General features: G+C 38.1%; 1 protein-coding gene across 2 annotated transcripts; it reads right to left on the bottom strand.

Moving 5' to 3' along the window:
* Positions 1-1,478: 1,478 nt before the first annotated feature.
* On the bottom strand, positions 1,479-21,394 carry LOC109108618 (helicase with zinc finger domain 2-like). Of its 2 annotated transcripts, XM_042718752.1 has the most exons (19): positions 21,273-21,394; positions 18,943-19,514; positions 18,487-18,594; positions 17,862-18,385; positions 12,962-13,612; positions 11,853-12,645; positions 11,569-11,644; positions 7,301-11,390; positions 6,978-7,063; positions 6,087-6,224; positions 5,787-5,939; positions 5,561-5,705; positions 5,180-5,299; positions 4,784-4,976; positions 3,956-4,090; positions 3,661-3,882; positions 3,214-3,376; positions 2,918-3,085; positions 1,479-2,778 (listed from the first exon to the last, which is right to left on the bottom strand). In XM_042718752.1, exons 2-19 carry the CDS (start codon positions 19,474-19,476, stop codon positions 2,666-2,668), a joined length of 8,412 nt encoding a protein of 2,803 aa, XP_042574686.1. In that variant the 5' UTR covers positions 19,477-19,514; positions 21,273-21,394; the 3' UTR covers positions 1,479-2,665. The 2 variants fall into 2 exon arrangements, with proteins under 2 accessions (XP_042574686.1, XP_042574687.1); XM_042718753.1 differs by lacking the exons at positions 17,862-18,385; positions 18,487-18,594; positions 18,943-19,514; positions 21,273-21,394 and adding an exon at positions 15,400-15,606.
* Between the last annotated feature and the right edge of the window lie 557 nt (positions 21,395-21,951).

The following is a 21,951-nucleotide window of genomic DNA, read 5'->3' on the forward strand; positions in this document are numbered from 1 at the left end:
ACCCAATATTCACAAAAACCAGTTCAAATACACAAAATACGAATATATGTTCATAAAATACGTTTGACAAATGCAAAAAACAATTCACTGATGTACGAGTTTGTCTAAGTGACTGATTTTACTTTTAAGTTTTAAGTATGCAAAGATAAAGCAGTACCTTTACAAGGCTAGTTAACCTGAAAAATGCTGCCTTCGGGGGACGCATTCCAAGGTAGGAAGGCATCAAGGCACGTCTGAATTCAATGTTAGTTTCAGTTCCTGTCTCCTGAGATGCCTTCATCTGGCCGATTTTTGAAGGCAGCATAGATGTATCCTTCGCTGCCTTTGATATCCCACAATCCTGTGCGTTCCATTCTGTGACAGTTAAGCCAAAAAATGGTAGCACTTTATTTTACAGTCCTGTTCCTCATGTACATACTAAGTGCTTATTTTAGTAATTACAATAATTATGTAATAACTAGGCACTAACCCTGAACCTACCCCTAAACCTAACCCTACCCCATGTAGTTACCTTGTATTACCAGAACTTTCTTAGATAAATACACTGTAAGTACACTAGAAGTACATATAAGTACACGTACTGTAAAATAAAGTGCAACCCAAAAAATAAAGATGGCGTCTGAAAGTTGCGGTCTGTGGTCAGTTTGTGAGTAAATGTATGTTTTGATCAACGTTTTCCACTTTTTATGTCATTTCTAGTGAGAAATTAATATTGCAGTAATGAAATATCCACTTAGTTATCACCAAAGCTTTCTATATTTTGCTGTAGATCATTAAACCGTTACTCTGCCTCAGAAGCCTGTCCAAAATCAGTTTCATGAGGTGCCTTAGTGCAAAAACGCTGCCTGCAAAGTCATTGCCTGATACGGCAACGAGGCAGCAAGTCACCTTTCAAAGTTTTCGGATGCAGTCCACGACTTGAAATGTGGTCTCGCACTGATGATGTAACCTCCAGGTAGGCACGCACACAGAGGGTTATGATTGGTCGATTGGCAAGCTCGAATCTGATTGGCTAAAGAGTACGAGGGTTCTGCATGGGAGGAGTTCGTTGCTAGGAAAGTCTCAAAAATACACACACAAATCCAAGGCAATTCACACATTCACAGTCCATGAACTGGTGAATTTTAAACATTCACAAATTTTTGTGCACACTTGTACATCTGTGAATTGTGTTTTGCATTTGTGAAATGTGTTTTATGAATGTATATATACTTATTTTGTGCACGTGAATTGGTTTTTGTGAATATATTTTTTTTTGTGCACGTAATATGGGTTTCGTACATGTGAATTAGGATATGCATGTGTGCATCGTGTCTTTTGCGTGAATTATTATTGAGTTCATTTTTCATTTTTAAGTGAACTATCTCTTTAAACCCCACCCCTTCAAGCTCACATTCATCTACACAAGGAAAAGGCTCCAACAGTTTCCCCAGTGCCAAACAGATAAAGTCCCAAAAAGGTTACACTACCCCATGCAATCAGTTTGAGCTTCAGTTCAAGTGTGGTTTTATTGCTATATAACTGACATACAATAGTACATTTGTCAAAGCTTTTTTCAGTTGTGGATAATGTAAATAAACAAATAAGCTTTTAAATCAATAAAGGAGGCTTGGGTGATTAATTTAATCTAGGAATGCTGTCTTTGAATGATCAAGATTCTGAATTTGTAGCATAAGAAAGTAGTAAAAAGAATGTTTTAGTGGCAGATATCTTAATTTCTTATCACAAAATTTGTAAAATAGCTGGAATGTGAAGAATAATGACTTTATTCAGTTTTTCTCATAGAGTATGCTGACCCTTGGTGGTTAGTTGTGGGAATTGAGGACACACCAGCAGAATGTTTTCCCCTCTCTATATAACAAGTATCAGCCTCACATTAACAGATTTGATATTTTTATCAAGGTATCCAGCACGAGTTTCAGTACATCAGCATAACAAACACCAGTGATCAGTCTAACACTAGACAATGTTAATGCAGGTGCTAGATACATTTTGCAGTTTAAATGTTAAATGTAAAGAAAAATAAATAAATAAATAAATTATTTGTAAGCCAATTTCTATTCATAAGTGAATATGATATAGCACCCTTACAAATATTGCTGCTACACTTAGATTGTTACATTTGTTACTACAGTTGGACTGTGGTAAATTGACATTAGCCAGCACTGTCATAAAAAATTAAATAAAATTCCCATAGACTGTATAAAGCTTTTTTAAAGCTTTAACCCTTTTTTCCAGTGCAGAGAATAGGTTAACTAGGTTATATTAAAAACTTAAAGAATAAGACAACACAGACACTGATAGACCAAGAAATGGCTCAGTAGATTAAGATTTGGAATATCTACAAATTTTAAAAACAAAAGTTTTTGTGGAAATGAATCAAAATAAATTATTTTTTATTTTACAATCAATCATCAAGAGTTTGTATAGTTATATGCAACAAAATACTGTATATGTAATTTCTTATCTCAAGCTGCCATGGTTTTAAATTGACTGAAAATGTCAGGAATTGCTAGATAAGTTAATTAATATAATCATAACCATTTCAAAATGTGGTAGAATTATACTAGAAATTTGGTTAAAAATATATTCTTAAAAATATAATCATAAAAAAAAAACAATGAGTGTAAAATGCTTCAAGATCAATCTAACTTTAAAATCTGATTTAACGGACATTGTGTACTGTAATCTGGTCTACAGAGACCACACAGCCTTGACCTGAATAATGTTTCAATAGTTTCTTCCACGCTGTGCTGCAGTTCAGTACCTCTTGATTGCCTAAAGCACAGAATTAAATAAATATATTAATATTTTATACTAGTAATGGAAATTCTTTTCCACAAATCATTGTGATTTTAGGAAATTGGTGTATATATAATTTAAAATCATTCCTAGATGAATGTAATATAGGGATTACCCAGAATGCATAGCCCATCCTGTGCTCTTGTGATGCCCACATTGATCTGGTTTTCATCACCCACAAAGCCAATGTGTTTGGAGAGCCATTCTCTTGGAGGATAAGGTTCAATCTCATTGCTGGGGCAGGAGCGAACCATCGACAGAATCACATACTGCCACTCACTACCTGCAATCACATCATTATAACACTCCTCATTATCACATTTTTTAAAATGCGGGTTGAAGATGAACACAGACATTAATAACATTTTATATTAAAGCACAAACACAAGAGTCTCCAATAAAAAGTGTCACCTTGGCTCTTTGTAATGGTGGTGACTGTGATTCTATCCATCTGGGGGTCAGTGGACTTCAGTCTATCTCTGATCTGGGCCACCTGTGCGTTGTATGGTGACAGAATGGCAATGTCCTCCTGCCTCACATGGCCCACTGATACCAACTGAGCACAAATCTCAACCTGCGTAAGAACACATTTAAGCAAATCTGGTTCTCTAACTGTATAATATATTAGCAATGTTTTGGGATTGTTAAAATGAAAAAAAAATGGAAATTAATAAAAAAAAAAAAAAAAAAAAAAAAAAAATATATATATATATATATATATATATATTTGAAGTGTCAAGTAAACTTAATTTTATATGATGGTTACAAATACATCCTATAGGTTTTATGCAGTGTTTGTTTTCTGGTGTAAATAGGGTTTGTTTTTTGATGGTTTTCATATTTGTATCTTTCACTTACAGCTTTCTTAACCTCTGCAAAGTTGGCTTTCGAGTTCTCATTCCCCCGTGCAGTTGAAACAACCAAACTGATCTCGTCACCTCGTATGTCTCCAAATAGAATGTGTTTGCTTTGTCTAGATCTCTCAGTTTGAATGTGCAGCACACTGGTCCGTTCATCAACTTTAGTTCTCAGTCTACCTAGATAGTAAGCCTCTGATGGGAATCTGCAGATCTCTTCATGCTAAAGAAAGAATACCACATTAAATATGTGTATGTAAGTGTGAATGTGAAGCATGTACGTGTTTGTCTTGTACCATTCTGTACTGGGTGTCAAGCAGCAGAGCTCTATCCATGTAACGTTCAAACAGAGAGCGTGTCATGCCCAGTCTCCGCACATGCTCATTCTTCACAATCGGACGCAACTGCTTGTGATCCCCCAACAACACAACCTGCAAAAACGAGTATCCTTGATCGTTGATTGTGTGACAAGGAACTGAAAACCCTCACAGAGGGCTCTGAATGAATTTTTGGAAAAGTAAGGTGAGAGAAATGTAGCAAGAAGCAGGTCCCTTATCAAGTTTGCTTATGCTAGCTGACCATTAGACAAAATTTGCATTCATAGTTAAAAATGTGATACATATATTACTTATGTTGTTATTATTTTATATTATATTTAAAATAGACTTATATACTATATTCCATCATCTACTTTTTTCTCTATTTTTTGGTTGCATTTAAATTTATTTTGTTTTTAAATGCTTTTATTTTTTTCTTTCTTCAAGCATATCAGTGCTGTGCAAAATGTGAAGTTCAAACTTTATGTTTTTACTCTGCTTCTAAGTTTCTGCTGTATTGTTTGCAAAGGTAAGCTGGTTAAAAGTTATTTGTGTCCAGCAGCTTCCTGTGAATTCTTTGTTTAGTGTGCTATAAAGTGTTTGCCTTAAGTGTTCTTCCAAAAATAGGTTTCTGTGCTTAAATAATTTGGGCTATGCAGGCTGTTGTTTTTTTGGAAGTCTAGTCATGTGGTTTGCAGAAAGTTTTTGCTTAGCATTTCTATAGGCTACAGTTTATGTCCAGTCTGTATAGTTTATATAGTTTTTGATGGACTTGTTTGCTATGGATAAGTCAAGAGTCACTCTGACCTTCTCAGGTTTAAAGCTGACCAATGGGACAAGTGTCTGGGGTTCTGTTGCCATGGCACACTCGTCGATGAGGATCTGTCGTGCACTGAGTGTCTTGGTGAGGTTGGGGGAGGCAGCAGCCGTGCAAGTGCATAGAATAACATCATGACTTTCCAGTTCATACAAACGTGCAGAATTTAGCAGCTTCTTATATCTGGGAATACACACAATTAAGCGTCAAGCAAACATGCATTTACATGTAATCACACATATGTAGACACACTGTTAGATGCGGAGATGTGCTGTAGTCGGGTGCAGAAAATGATGATGGAAATTAAGCTAAAAGTTTTTATAGTAGTTTCTAAATAAGAGATGAAGCATTAATAAAGCATTAATAAAACAGAGAAGTATACTTACTCTTCTATGTCTGCATCTGTCAGTGAATGGGGTTTATGAGCAATTCTTTTATCAAAGTCAGTTATTGCTTGAGAATGAGGGTTGTGACTCATTCTAATTCTGTGATGAAGTGTTATGTCCCTAGATAAAAGAATTTGAAAATTGAGTACTGTTCAGATAAACTAATGATCATTGACTACATTTACATGCACACTGATACCGTTATTTCTATAGAAAGAGATTTGCAATAAAAATCTGGCTAGTGAGGGTTTGTTTTTCTGGTAAGGGCATTTAATCATAATTCTTTTATTATAGATTCAGTAACTACTAAATAATGACAGTACAATATCAAATGTGACATTAGTTGATCACAAAATGGCAATTTTAGTTCATTGCTAGTACCTGAGCTCAGGTTTAGACTTCTCTTGGCGCAGTGATTTGTGTGATAACTGAAGGTTGCTTCCAGGGTAGGGATACTCCTGCATCTCCATCTGTCTGCTGTACACACGTAATTGCTTCAGCTTATTTCCAAACTTGAGGAGGTATTCTGTACACACAACACAAGCACATAAATTCAGGAATTTCTTCTTCACACAAATTTTAGTTCTCAAAATGATGCTTACTGTACCTGCAACTACATCCACAGACTTGTTTGAGGGTCCACAGTAAAGAATAACCTCTCTCTTTTTGTCTTTCAGCTCCTTCAGCTTCCAAGGATTCTTCGAGTTCAGCTGTGAGAACCAGTACACTATGTACGCTCCTACAACTGTCTTTCCTGTTCCTAAAAAGAATAAACAAAAGGCTTTTTTCAGTCCCATTAAGAAACATTTAGGGAAAAAAAATTAAAATCCCTGTGACTGTGAGTCCATTAACTGTCTGTGATCTGTAAGATTAAACTAAGAAACTGTATATGCTCAGAATGTGTAACCTGGAGGCCCTTGAATGACGGTGAATTTGCCGTTCAGAGCTTGTTCCAAAGCTTTAAACTGGCTTTCATTCAGTAGAGGCAGACCTGCTGGTGGTTCCTCTCTCATGAGCACATACAGGTATACAGCTTGTTCAGAGCCTGTGGATTGATAGAGCCAAAAATACCTTTAAAACCAAAGGACTAAAGTGTATGCAATTAAACTCCAGTGTAAATATATCATTTTAAGCTCACATTGTGGTGTTAAATGTAAATTTTTTTAAAATTTAAATAAATTTTTTTTAAAAATGATATATGCTAATAAGACACAAACATCCTGTCTAGGTATATTATTAATAAATAAACAGAAGCATACTATAAAAATATTAAATTCAACTGTTTCTTATGAAGTCTGAATGATAAAGAATATGCAGTACTTGCAAAAGAGAAAGTTGTAATAAAGAACAGCCTCATTCACTGAGCATGTAAACAAAATCTACATTCAAATGTTTACTCAAACAATGATGATTCACCAAAAACTTCTGTATAAAATGTACTGACAATATACAAAAATTTAACAGTAGGAATGACTGAAACTACACACAAAATATATGTACAGCTAATGACAGGTCTGTAATCTGGGTCTGTGTTATAGGTGTTTTATGTGTTTGAACTAGTTTTGAAGATAGTACACAGCATTGCTTGAGGATTTTGCTGTTCATGCTCTCAGTTCATGCTTACACATCTTTAGAGATTGTCATGTTTGCTGAGAGTTAAAGAATATAAAGAAAAGTTTGTTCAACTATATGGATCACCATTTTGACTGCATACAGTATTTTCTCAGAACTACACTTAAGTGTTTTAAAAAATTGTTCTCTTACTCATCATATGGGATATTTTAAATTTAATGCATACTTTTTTTCAGAATCCGGTGTCTTAGTGCAATGCTCTTAACAAGTTCATTAGCTGCTGGTAAATTATTCACTGCACTTTCCTTCCGTCTGGATGAATCAAGCAGAAAAAAATTAGACATCAAAGCAATTGTTAATCATGACCTTGCATCTCAATGTTGAAAAAAATATATTTATGAAATGATAAATGAATATACAAAAAGTAAATAATCTAATAATGAGATTTGGTGCAATGCAGTATGTTAATGTTAAGGGTTTAGTTGTAGTGTATTGAAGACTCATAATATGGTTGCGGTGTAATGCATTTGTTGTACATCACATGCTTACATGTCTGGAATGAGTTTAGGGATCACCTCCACTGTGAATGTGTCATTCCTCTTGAATTTCAGAATTTTCATGGATGGATACTTTATGCTAAAGTGAATAATTTTTGACTTATTCTCACTGATATCTGGAGGATCCAAACATTGGGTTGTCAAACCATGGGCCACCCAAGTAAAGTATTCTGGATCCAGCTCTGACTGATCTGCATGGTTCTGTTTCAGAACTCTCTTTCGGATACAGATCAAACACTTGGCCAGGTCAAATTCAATTGCCCATTTCTTGACATATTCTACAGGCAAAGAGAAAGTTCCAGAAAGTCTGGAATCATCAAAGGATAGTATCCAAGTTATGAGCACATTCTCTATGACAACACAGTCGCTGTCATCTACAGCAGTAGCAGCAGACTCCATTTCACAGAGAGGCTTCCATATCTGCACATATTCCTCTACATCCTTATAGTGACTTTTGGATGGGTGGTTTGCAAGTTTGGAAAAGCACCTAATAGGATTGTCAGTGTGTTCCACACAAATCTCAAAGCTCGAACGCACGCTGAATAACTGTACAGTTGTCGCCCAGTAGCCCCTTTCCCTTTCTGAGGTCAGCTGGACCTGCACAGTGTCTCCAGCTTTCAAATAGAGTGTGAAGTCAGTGTAATGATCCTCTTCAGACATAAAAGTGCGATCAGGATCCAATCGAGATGTATCATGCACTTCATTGATCTCACTGTGATCTCTCACATCTGTTGCTAATACAAGGGATTTCGCCTCTTCCCACTCTTCGTCTCGTACTGCCTCAACAATGGCGTGCCAGGTGCTTAGCTGTATCTCTGAACAGGATCTCAAGTTCTGCAGTGGGGTCTGGGTCATGCTTAGTGAGTATATCCGTTTTTTCCAAGTCAGTGTCACCTGTTTTTGTTTATTGTTAAATATTGGTTGATCCTTAAGCTGTAAATTTCTGTACTTAACAGGAAGCCTGTCTGGGAAAGTTCCTTTGTCAAACGGAAATGATAATTTGAAATTTTCACTGTCAGGTTTAACAACGGTGACAAAAGCCACTTTGTATGTGCTTTGTTTTTGTAGACTGATCGCGAGAAGAAGTGACTCTGCTTTGTTTTCATACTCTCGTGCCCTCACTTCACCTCTTTTACACTTGTCACATAAGAGATCAATGTCTGTCTGAGAGTACTCAACAGGATGTTTGCACAGAACTGAATGCATGAGCCTCTGAAGAACCACATCTATGTACCGGCGAATGGGTGAGGATGCATGTGTATATGAATCCAGATGTAATGAATAGTGCCCAAGAAAAGCATTTTTGCAGGAGAGAGAACGAATGAAGAAAGCTTTTTTGAAAGTGGCCTTTAACTGAACAGTCACTGGAACTAAATGTGGATGAATCTCATCTGTAGAAATTAGATCAGCCATTCTGTAAAAGTCAGATGTCGAAGCTGCTGATTTGATCTTTTGCCACACAGATGTCAGAATGATGAAACTGCCATAGTTCTGCCAAGGATATGAATCCAGACGTTCCTCCAGTACATGGAGGGACCCAAGCTCCTCATTGTCTCTCTTTAGTCTCCTCACCAAATCAGGTGAAGCTGTCACTGGACAGCTAAATGTGTTTGGAAATGGGGTTTCTGGATCAATCAACTGATCACAAGCGCTTTTAAACATCAGCTTCAGCTCCTCCATCATTAACCTGCACTTGCTGTCTTCAGATGATCTGAGATCAACAGAACTGGAACTATCCACATGTCCAGAGAGTCTCTTTTTCTTGTGATCAAGTGCAAAATGATAAGCCACAAGGATAGAGCCTTCTAGAGAATCAGACTTCATCTCATTTTCACCTGACTGGTTAATGATGCTGTCAGTCTCACTGTAGGACAATTCCCTACTTGACTTTATGCAGGAAAGCACCATGTTTTGCTCCACTAGTTTGCCTTTTGTCTTTTCCACTTTCAGAATTAAAGAGATTGCACGGCGATTTTTGCCTGCCATCAAACTCCACATGTCTGACTGTGCACCCAAGTTCTGAATATTGTCCCCAGACACATAGCTAAAAAAATCTGCTTTATGAACTCCAATTTCAAAATGATATTCAGAGTCACTGACAGAGATGGCATCTCGTAAGTGGCTAAAGTTACCATCAGGGTTGGGATTATTGTTAGGGTGAACATCTCTAGACCCTGGAGAATACACAGTGAAGGTGACTGAGTTTTTCAGGTCCACTCGATTTCTGTCAATGTGAAATGTCAGGTGTGAGGATAAAGGAATGATTTCCATATGTTGATTACTGATCATCTCTAACTGATCTGCCATAGGAGGAGCCTGACACCTCAGAGGAGTGCAGAATGTAGTGTCTGTGTGTTCTGTCAGAAATTTTGACACTTCATGGTTAAACATTATGTTTAACTCTTCAACCATTAAATTTCCTTCTCTCTCCCCCGGTTTCCGGTGTTTATCAAGTTGGGCATAGTTCCAGTCTTCTTTAAGTCGTGCTTTGCGTTGGCTTCTGGCAAAATGGTAAGCCACCCTGACACAGTCCTCCAAAGTATCAAATCTAAGCTCACCGTCACACTGGCTTATTATATCCTCAGTCTGCTTGTAGGTCAGCTTCTTTTTAGATTTGACATTAGAGAGGTCAAAGGTTCTTTTTGTGATAATGCCTGATTGCTTTTCCACTTCGACAATTAATGAAATGGCTTTACGATCTTTACCTGGGAGAAGACTCCAAAAGGAGGTGGCAAGATGTTTAGGGAACATGAATGTTGGTTCTTTTCCAGGATCATAAAAAGTTGCTCCCATCTCTTTTGCATATCTATCAAGGGAACTGTCCTTAGACACGAAACTAGCCACATCTGCAACATGAACCCCTATTTCATAGCAGCTTCCCAGATTGTTCACACTAATGGCATCATCTAAGTCTCTAGCTGTGGGTGGATCAACAGTGAAGGTTTGCAAATGTCTAAAATCTCTTCTTTCCTTGTCATCAGTTTTCATCTCTGTAAATGCATCCTTTTGCATCAGAGGAGGAGACATTAGTCTGAACTCTGATTTTAAAATATCAAGTCCTTCTTCTAAAGATGTCCCAATCGGTCGAATATCTGTAACTCTGCCAAGTGGAAAGGAAAAGTGTGCTTTCCAGCCCAAAATCTGAACAACAAAAACATAGTTTGGTTTTGTTTGTTCATCAAGACGAAAACGTCTTGTTACTGTCCAATCACCATTGGCATATTTCCATACTGGAATAAAATTGCGAGCGTCTTTCCTTACCAAGACACATATTTTGGTGGTGTTGTGGTTTAGAGGTATCATCATTTTTGGCAACAAGTTTTTGTCAGTGTTCTGCATTCGTTTGTGGTAACTTTCATTCTCTAAAAAACACACAAATTCAGAGGATGTTGGTTGTCTGTTTGTGAAACCTAAAACTTTCCCAGTAAGAGAGCCTTCATCATCTCGTCCAGTCTCAACCACAACTTCATCCCCAGGGAAAGACATGCCAATGTTTTTCCTTCCTTTAATATTAATGTGTTCAGATGGATTATCATAGGGTACTACATAACCTGACTGAGGTTCCTTCATCACCAATTCTCCATGCTTGTAAATAGCAGGTTGTTTCCTGACCAGCTCCAAGAGGTTTTCTTTTTCAGAAGAAGAGAATAAAGGCCTCTTTAATTCATTCGAGTCATCTGAGTCCTGTACATCAGAATCATAGTCATCCATCTCTTTCAATATAGCATCAGTTTCAGCCTGGAGAGGTATATCACTCATATCAGACATTTCTATCTTTTCTGTCTTCTGAAATTTTGAAATTTCCAATACTTCCTGTTGTAGGATGTCTTTGGTAAAGTTATCTGGGTTAATGCTGCCCTTGCTGATGCAATGTTCTATGTAGGACCTCCAGATTTTTGAGCACTTTCCAAAACAACAAAGAGCACCTGCATCTCCAACTACAATCACCAGTGATTGGGCTCTGGTCAAGGCAGTGTTCAATGCACGAATGTCATCAAAAAACTCTGGGCGGCTTGACTCTGATTGAAGAAGTCTGTCTCTGGTCTGAACTGTTGTTATGATGATGACCCTGAACTGTTTCCCTAAGGACACAGAATTTTATAGGTAGGTTGCATTTTAAAAATAACAATAAATAATTTAAAATCAAATGAACAGACACAATTTGTGACTGAAATAAAATGCAAGACAAGACTTTTTCTAGATGAATCAAACATCTTTCTTAAACTCTAGCAGACAGGCATGTTCTGAACCCCCTAGTACCTTGAATGTTTGCTAAATTTTGAACAGACACTCCATGAACTCCTTTCTGGCGGAGATGATTTTTGATGACATCAAGCTGAAGAATTGAAAGAGAAAGGATGTACTGATGATGTAACAGTACTGTGATTGTAACAGAATTTAAGTCTTTACACAGAATTGTTAAATTAATATTAACAGTTGTCATTTAATTATTGTTAATAGAGCATGTAACCATGCAGCATATATACAATATGTCATTAATAAGTTTAGTCATATCTAATTTGCCATATGAGTGATAAATGTACCTGTTGGCCTTCACTAAGAACACAGATTTGCTTTGGCTCTTTATGACCCCATTCCACTGGCCAGTCAGTCAGAAGTCCTCTCATAATGTTGATCACATTATTGACCTCAGCAAGATTGAACCAGGACATGGAGGTGGAGTTCAGATGGCATTCTCCTCTGACATGGTGAAAGATCAGGGGGTGTAGCCTTGGGTGGGGAGGGATCTCTCCTTTGGCCTTGATCCCATCACTTACATAGAAGTAAGTGGATACAAAGTCCACTATTTCTGAAGTGGAACGGTAGTTCTCATTAAAGATGACTCTGCTTTTCTTGGCAATGTTGCTGCTCTCATCCTGGTAGTAGCGGAAGAGACGATACAGCAGTGTGTGTTCTGATCGTTTGTCATCGGTTACAGAGAAAAGTTTTGGAGCCATCTGCATGTGGTCTCCTGCTAAAACCACTCGAGTGTGTTTGCCTGCTAAGCCCAGCGCCATGAGTGCTTCACCCTCCAGCATCTGAGATGCCTCATCAATCAGGATATGACTGAAGAAACCTTCAGGAAGCTTCAGCTCGCGGAAATGCCGTGCCATTGATGTGGTGGTTATAATGATATGGTGTGACTCTAGATCAGACCGTGCTGGGCGAATGAAGGACTGTCTATCCAGAGAGCAAAGACAGTATTTCTGAGTGATGTCATCAGTTGCCTTGATGGAAGCCCCACCTTTGTTTGCCTTTATCCTGAGTATTTTGAGGTTTGGGTGTCCATTTGTAATGTATGGATGGAAGTGGTCTCTGACATACAAGTCTGCAGAACTATAGGGAACAAAACTCAAAATCTGATTTCTTAAACATTTTAATAGACAGAAGCTTTTATATTCACATGAGAATATATCTATACAGATTAACTGTTGCTATCTCTTTATTTAAATAAAAAAACTGATAATATTGCATTTTATGGACACATAAGTAACTCTTTTATGTCGTTCTTCTGAATAATGAATTCTGATCTGGTCAGTTCTTTGGTCAAATACTGTATAATTACCAATAAACCATAATTGTTATTTAATGTCTGATATAATTTTTCAGTTTCTTTCTTCTCACATAATTATGTAAAATGAACATAACTTACCTGTTAGTATATGTACAGATGAGCACTTTGTTTTTAGAACGAAGGGCCAGCTGTTTGGCTGCTGAGGCGAGACAAAGCGTCTTCCCGGTGCCAAATGGCCCATATATAAGCAAGGGAGAAGCCACTTTGTTGACCTCACACTTGCCAAGGATGAAGTTTAGGGCGATTTGTTGCTTGTTATTCAATTCTGTCTGTTTGGTTATGTACACAGGGACACAACTGTTACTGAAGTCAGGCAGAACATTGTGCAAGTCTGGTAGGTGGTCAATAGCCTGGTGTATCTGACAGAATGACAGTCTATCCAACTGAAACTGTACCTCCATTTTACACCTGGTTTCTTTCCTAAGCTGTAGCTCAGACACACACTGTGCAGACAGATGAAGACTGATGTGACCCTCGCCAGCAGCCTTTTTGAGCACCAATGCCTCATACACATGGTTTCTGTTATCTACTGACACACTGGCCTTTGCTGGCATGCAATTCACCAAAGCCATCTGCACCCCTCGTTTAAACATCAGCCCTTCGGGAGAATCTGGAGTGAGCAAGCAGGACACCTTCAGAGTGGCAAAAAGCTTTCCTGCAGCAGCGGAAAACTGTGATATGCCATCACTCAACTGGTTAGAGAGCGATACACTCCCACAAACATTTAATCTACAAGTGTGGAAAAAGAAGAAAAGAGGCAAACCATTAATATATTACATATATGTAAACTAAATATTAAAAAAGTGGAAATGATCATGCACCATTAAAATATGTCAAGAGTTCAAAAGAGTGGCAGTAGTGTTGCCACTGGGACATATCGAAGTGATGAGAGTATTCGATCTGAACATTAATGCCAGCCCATTCATTCACCTTTTCATTCAGCATTCTATTTATCTTTTTACACTTCATCGCCTTAGCTATACATAACAACGGCAACAGATTTTTCAAGCAGCCCTGCCCATGTTTTAACCATTCATGCAAACAGCAATTAACTTGTTAGAAAAGAATGCCTTTAATCTTTGCATTGAGTTTGCTTTCAGTTACTTTCAAATGCAGTTTAGTGATTATACCTGCCTAGCATTATCAAACTCAGAGGTCAGGTCATTATATGATGTGATATCATGGAATGCCTCTGGTCCCTGAATGAGTTCAAATTCCAGCTGTAGAGGCATGTGATGAGGAATAAGTAACAGTACTATACATTATTTTAGATGTAGACATTCTATTAAAGAAGTAGAATTTGTTTAGGTACTATAGCAATGTTGCCATGTGACCCACACTAAGTAGTCTGTGACTCATCTGTATGCAGATGATTTAAAACCCCAGGAACATACAGGGACTTATCTGCTAGGGAAAATATGTTTGTGGATGTGGCTTACATTGTGACATAAGATAAATTATACTCCCTTAATGATAACATGGCCCTGTAGATGTCAACAAAATATTCTTGGACTTGGATCAGCATGTACTGTAGTACTATTTACAATTACATATTGGATCTCTGTTACCATAAGGACATAACCTCTCTTAGCACTAAAGAACCAATCATTATAAAAGAATTCAGCTGCGTACCCAAACCCGAACCTGTTTATCCACCTCTACATTTGTCTTATCTATACATTACATCAGTGTATGTTGAACTGTGCCCACATTTTACACTATCATTAGAACAGGCTTGAATTTGCATTTAAAAAGACTCAAATATTGGTAAACATAATGTGTCCATAGTCTATACTTATAAAGGTGCACCTTATTTTTAACTGGCAAAGCCAAAACAGCTATGCGAAAAAGCTATGCTGCTTGATGTTACAAACTGGTATTTGTTGTTATATTATTTTAACTTCTTTATTGCAAACGTAAACACACTAGTTTGTTGCATAAATAGTCTTACTATTTACTGCACATTGTTATTCTTCTAGTTATTTATCAAAAGTCTTGCACATTCCTAAGAAATAGGTTACTTCTACATTGAAAAAAAGTTGGATAAGTAGGATTTTTTTCCTAGACCAGCAAACCCTGCGGCTGATTCTAAAGATTTATTTAGTGACAGCATTATTGATTTCCTAAACCAGGGGTGTCAAACTAAGGCTACGTTCACACGCAGCCAGAGCTTTCCCTATACAATCTTTTTTTCCTCCTCGTCTCAAGAAATATCTGCATACAAAATGACTATGTGCGCGGTATACAAACGAACATGGAACAATACATTTATTAAAGGGGTCATATGATGCGATTTCAAATTTTCCTTTCTCTTTGGAGTGTTACAAGCTCTTGGTGAATAAAGAAGATCTGTGAAGTTGCAAAGACTAAAGTCTCAAATCCAAAGAGATATACTTTATATAAGTTGAGACTCGTCCACGCCCCCCTGAAACGACTCGTTCTAATACGCCCCCACATATCTACGGCAGTATGTAGGAAGATTTGCATAACGCTGCCCAGATGTTCATGCAAAGTACCTTTTATTCTTGTTGTAGTATTGTTGTTGCCGCCGCCATGTCGTATAGACGCTGTGTGTTTCACTCTGAAAGCGAAACTACTTTGTTTGGCCTTCCTAAAAGGACGATATCCGCTATGTCAAGCCTGACGCTGATCCGTGCTTGTCGCTGATGATATACATCAACTTTGCACTGTGGATCGCATAAACGGCTTTCACCGTGGATGAAGCGGCGTCCACCGTGGATGACCTTGCTGCAAGCCCAAGGTACGCTCCTTTCGTAGAATCCGCCTGCCGCACCATTCTTAAGCCGCCCGCCACTGCTCACTCAAGCCGGCCGCGGCTCACTCTAGGCATCCGGCCTCCACTCACTCAAGGCCGCGGTGTGTGATAGTAGGCGTTTCTCAATGTCAAGGAAGGATCCTCGGAAGCCAGAATTTCGAGGATGCTACGTCATCGACATCCGTCGAAGGACTGTTCCAATGTCGAGGATCCTCGGAATTTCAACCAAGGACTGAGTCCTTCGTTCGAAAAATATCCCATATACAGGAAAGGATGCATATGTGTAGCCTTCGCGCTCTTCGCGCTCTCAAATCACCCACAATCCTATGCGCGCAGCTTTGCTATCTTGTTCAAAAAATTCAAAATGTCAAACGTTAGTGGAGTCGAAGCGTTAACGGGGCAATATGCTTTCAATATGTATTTACGTTACCAAACATTTGTTATAACTGTAGTAAATATAAGTAAAGTTTAACGTTTAAATGCCAGTACAAATTAGCTACCGTATTGATATTATAAATTATACAAATACAAATTACGTTATTGATGGCTAACTGAACCGGACCTGTCATTTAACAATTGTTAGCTTGGTTGCCGTCACCGGCATTTCTTTTATAAATAACTAGTTAAGTTGTCCAAAGTAATTTAACGTTAATATTATACCATTCACAGCGTTATTCATAGCTTTCTCGTCTTTTTTTTACAGGGACCAAGGAACAAACGGAGGCGTTCATACGTCTCCGTACGTGTAGAAAACAAGCAACCAAACCAGTAACGTTTGCACTTCCATTTTTCAGCGCCTACCGTTTTAGCATTTAAAACTTGGTTTGACTATCCATAAATATAATTTCGGATAGTCATAATTATAATTCGACTAGTCACAATGACAATTAGAGATATCTGCAATTATAATTCCAATAGTAAGAAATCGGATTAGAGATATCTCTAAATACTTTATGACTAGTCAAAACTCCATTTAAGATAAGTTTTAAATGCTAAAACGGCTTGCGATAAGCGCCGAAAGCGGACCTCTTCACTGACGTAATGACGTGCACTTGCTAGCCTGTTCCATTTACGTGTTCTCCGAGTGCTAAAGAGGAGCCTCGCCTAGACTCTGAAGGAAGTGACTTGGAAGGACCAGTCCTGCCAAGGAAGTATCCTTGACATTGAGAAACGCCTGCTGTCTCATCGCTCCGGCCGGGCAAGGGATCACAATATGTTAAGAGGCGTAACATTTCCGTCACATGCTTGAGGCATGCAACCAATCGCTGGCCAATCACAGCACACCTCGCTTTTCAGAGAGATGAGCCTTTTGAAAATTGACGCGTTTAAGAAGACGGGGCATAAAGGAGAAATAATAATGTACAGTATGTGGAAAATAATGTGTTTTTTTAACCTTAAACCGCATAAACACATTTCACTACACCAAATACACAAACTAATGTTCTTTTTAGCAGCATCATATGACCCCTTTAATCTGTGTTAATGTTAGTTAATAAAAGACAATCGTTCAGTGTTTGTTCATGTTTTTGTTGCTGTTACATGACGTAGCGGTGTCTGACTAGAGGCGGGACGTGGGGTTATGACATCATCGTTTCACAAAATATACAGATTGGCTGTCCACATGAAAACGCTGGGAGCCGTTTTAAAAAAATAGCAGTTTCACTCTCCCAAAACGCCAGATCCGTGTGGAAGAAACGCCAATACGATACAACATTTTTGCATATAACGTTTCAGATAAACGCCTCTCTGTGTGGATGGGGCCTCAGTTCCTGGAGGGCCGCAGAGTTTAGTTCCAAACCTGCTCCAACACATAAACCATGTAGTTTCCAAATAAGCCTGAAAGACTTAATTAGCTGAATCAGGTATGTTTAATAAGGGTTGAATCTAAACTCTGCAGGGCTCTGGCCCTCCAAGAATTGAGTTTGACTGTGCCCTTAACCAAGGAGGCTCAGTCCTCTTCTTGGAGATCTACCTACCTGCAGACTTCAGTTCCAACCCTGCACCAACATAGTTAAATGTTTATAATTATGAAGTGCTCCTGAAGATCTTAATTACCTGGTACAGGTGTGTTTGATCAGGGTTGCAGCTAAACTTTGCAAAGAAGGTACATCTCCAGAAAAAGATTGGGCACCCCAATCCAAATACTAACCCATAACCCAGGGGTGTTTCAAGTGATGTACTATTTCTACAAACTATTTGTACCTGCTAAGGAGCTCTTCCTCTGCGATTTCCTCTCTGAACAGGAAGTGGTGAGCTCTCTCTCTGTAATTGTCCCGATGGAGAGGGGAACTTTGATCTGCATGAGGATTGAACTTTAGGTTAATCTGGGGTGGTTTGTATTTACTAAGTAACTGCTCGTCCTCCTCCCTTCTGGCAAAGAAGGGCACGATAACCCTGTTTCCTCTGTTCCAGCGCTCATCCAAAAAAATCTCAACACATTCACTCTCTTCTGCCTCATCTGGCTGGACATGGAACTGCTGACCGACTCTCACTTTCAGTTTCCTGAGCAGAACCGGACGTATGTCGAAGTCGAATACCAACCATTGCTCGTACACACCAGGGCGGAACGACAGGAACGACACACTCAGCTGGTAGGAGGAGTCAGAGGAGCGAAGGTGGTGGCCTGCAATGTATGAGACAGGGGGGAAGGTTTTCTTTAAACTGTCACTCAAAGAGAAAACTGCGCCATTTTCTGCTTTCAGTAGAGCCACATGAGCCAAGGACCTCTACACAAACACACAAGACAAACAAGGAGATAATTAGTAACTAGTGTGCAATACGGCTGAGTGTAAAATTATGCGCGTTAGTGCAGTTTAGTATTTCTGACCTCTGTGGTGATGGTAAATTTCCATCTGATTTCACTGTCTTCTTGTAAACAGTCCAAACTGAGATTCTCATCATATGTAACACACACATCATCCACCTGCTCGGAGATCTGCAAAATAAACATTCGTGCATCTAAGCTATTAAATATTGTGTTGTGGAATTTATGTTAATTGTTAAGTTTATATAAATAAAATAATTCAAGGAATAGTTCACCCAAAAATGAAAATTCTGTCATCACTTGCCCTCAAATTGTTCCAAACCTGTATGAATTTCGTTCAGCTGTTGAACCCATGAGAAGCTCTCCTCTTGTGTTCCATGAGGCAAAAAAAGTGATTTGAGTGAACTATCCCTTAAATTTGCATAGTTTCAAATTCATAAGATAGCAGATTTTTAAAACATCAAAGTTTTGTGGTTGTGCATTGTTGCATTGTGCAGTTTTTTTGTGCATTATACTTACAATAAGAATCTCATTGCAGCTGCGTCTGTACTCTTCCAGGAGTTTCTCCTTGTATGACAAAGGCTCATGGGCTCTCGACTGACCATCTTCTTGTCTGCTCTGTTCGTCCAGGCGCTGTCTCTGAGTTATCAGATGAATTAATCTTATGTGGTCAAGGTTTGTGTGTTTTTGTAAGTTCCACACTGCAGCTTCTTCTGGGCTACTGGCAAAAGTGCAACGGTCATGATGCACATAGCACCCGACATCCTCCTTAAAGTACCAACACACTTCATATCGATTAGGGTGTGGGTAAGAGGGCCGCATAGACACAGGGTTCCATCTGTGACCTCTGACCTTTGCTCTGACTAGCAAAAGATTGTGAGAGCAACGGTGAGGCGTTGCAATAATAGAGTAAGAAATGCGTGAATATTTATGAGTACAGGCGTTACAAGCAGCTCTCAGCTCATACTCCTGCATGAACGCCTGCAGCTGAGCATCTCTAGACTGTACTGTAGACATTTCTTGAAATGCCATAACACACATACAGTCTGACATGAATGCCTTTAGCTGCCACTCACAGCATTAGAATCAACCTAAAGTGAGGAAAGAGAAGAACACAGCTTATCAGATGACCCCTGTATTGCTCACATAAGAGAGAGAGTGTGCAAATATAATTCAAATTTATAACCGAGCATAAAAACCTTACTGAAAAACTGCTGCTAAATTGCTGTATTTAGACTTTTGCACAGCTATAGGGAAGTATAAAGGACAAATTATGTTTCATAACAGGTAGAGATCCTTCATTTTAGATTTTTTCTTATGCTGGTAATTGTCAAGAGGTTTTTGAACCCCTATTTGTCTGTCATTTTATGGGTAATTTTTATAATTCTTTTAAAGAGCGTAATATTTTTAACTCTTTGATAAAAGGGATTAGAATTAATAAAACATTTCAGATAATTTGCCTGTCGTACTTCTCTTTAATTCTTAGTTCATTTGTAATAATAAGCAAAGATGTTAAGCTGTAGAAAGACAAGTGTTCTGTAATTATCTGAGTTGTTATGGTTATGTGAGAAAGAAATCTGGGGGTGTACAATATACTGTACAAGGTCAAGATTATAATGCACAGAAGACAAAACAAAATACTTATCTTCCCATTTGACAAGTACTCACAACACCTAGCAACCATATTTGAATGGCATGTAAAACCATGAAAACAAGGAAGTTTAACTCCATGGAACAAGTTTTGGGTCAAGCAGCATTCAGACAGATATTACTGCAGTTAACCACAAACCTTTTAACCTGAAACATGTGAATGACAGTGTGCAGCGTATATTTGCCAGGGTGGATAAATGGAGTTGTAGGTCATGTTAGGATTAATTTATGTCAATATGCCTGAACAAAAATGTCTTTAAATCATGTAAGGATTACTTTAGATCAGTGTGTAATGAAAACTATGTAAAGTGCCTTTGTAAATATTGCACAAATGCATTACACAAAACCTGCATATACATAAGGATTGATTTCATTGCATATTTATCTTCTGGTACACAGACAGGGGTCAGATATCAAAGTACACACGTTTTTGCTGAGCAGCCCTGCCTAATTATGAGCTGATCGCTTCAGCCTAGAGTAAATACCGTTTTTTTTTTTTAGTGCCCAACAGTAATACTACCATCATATATCCTAATGTCACAAGTATGCAGAAGTTTTTGTGCTGGCACCAGGAAATTCTCTACCTTTGATAAGATCTTTATAGGTGAACAGTCATTCATTATTTTCTGAGTGTGTTTATCAAGGTAAGGAAAGGTTTACAAATAAAATGTGCAGTGATATTTTAAGTGCACTTTGCACTTTATAGCACGTTTTTGCACGACATTTATGTAGCCTCTATAATAACCGAACAGTAGTTTCTTTTTTTTTTACGCATCCCTTAAGTTTTGGGACTCCGTTTCCTTCATTGTTAAATTTTCAATTGAAATGTTTGAATGAACATGTTTGTTTTGTTTATCATAACGCTCGTAATGTTGGTAAAACCGCTACGACAAAATTGCAACAAGAGTAGCCTATCTAATTTCTTATTAATCTCAATATTGTGAATGTTGTAAATTATAGACTTCACTTAGTGTTAAAGCGTTGCACCCAATGGCTGATGCAAAGAAACGACAAATGTTGAACTAATAATGAAATTTCCTTTTATTATAAGCCAAGGTCAATGGGAGATAACAACAGCGCGCGCTGTAATATAGAGAATTGACGTAGAGGCGGCACGCCTAAAACGGACCAGTAGCTATCTTTTTAATGCATTTTTCCCCCCTAACTTTCAATTTTTCAGTAGAGAAACGTGAGCTCACCTGAACTCGAACACATCTCCATCAAGTGCACACAAAGCAAAACCAACTTCTACCTGTAGGTTATTAGTATTACCGTCGCCGCTCACTTGAGTTTCGTTTTCCTGGGAGTGAGAAGTGACTGTCATTGGTCATGTTTGCCCTTCCCCTTTTTTTCTGTTTGAATAACGACATAGCGAAATTAAAAAGAAATGTGTCTGTCCATCTAAATGGCTGTCTGTGTACTTGTATCTGCATATATATAGGAGGAGGGAAGATACTCCCCATAGGATCAATGTGGATTAGGCTACTTTTAAACTTAGCATGTGCACGTTGATAATGCATCAACCATTGTGAAATAAATAGAAACATCTGCTAATTTAGTTGTTATAGAGCGAAATTGAAAATATTGAAAGAGAGGGAAGTAGACCCCTATTGGGTTAAACTCTTTCCCAAATTGCACTGACTGCTCTAAAATACGAGACACCAAAGTTTCAGGAGTTTAGGACACAGAATAGCACACATGCTAATTCAATAACTGTTTTATTTCCTATTTGGGTTTAGGTCTTAGGTCTGATTCTGTTGTGTCTGTGCTTTAAAATCTATTTTTTTATCATCTTAATTCAAGTGATGAAAGATTTTGAAAGTCTGACAGTAATCATTGTCGAGTACTGTAAGGTTAAACCCTGCCTGCTTTAAATGT

This window comes from Cyprinus carpio, chromosome B2 (assembly GCF_018340385.1).
Source record: "Cyprinus carpio isolate SPL01 chromosome B2, ASM1834038v1, whole genome shotgun sequence".
NCBI classification, from domain to species: domain Eukaryota; kingdom Metazoa; phylum Chordata; class Actinopteri; order Cypriniformes; family Cyprinidae; genus Cyprinus; species Cyprinus carpio.

Coding starts and splice junctions, on each gene's coding strand:
- LOC109108618 (XM_042718752.1), bottom strand. CDS start 19,476: ATGTCAGACTGTATGTGTGTTATGGCATTTCAAGAAATGTCTACAGTA. Junction 11,645..11,852: donor TTCTTAGTGAAGGCCAACAG/GTACATTTATCA, acceptor TCAATTCTTCAG/CTTGATGTCATCAAAAATCA. Junction 11,391..11,568: donor AAATTTAGCAAACATTCAAG/GTACTAGGGGGT, acceptor CTGTGTCCTTAG/GGAAACAGTTCAGGGTCATC.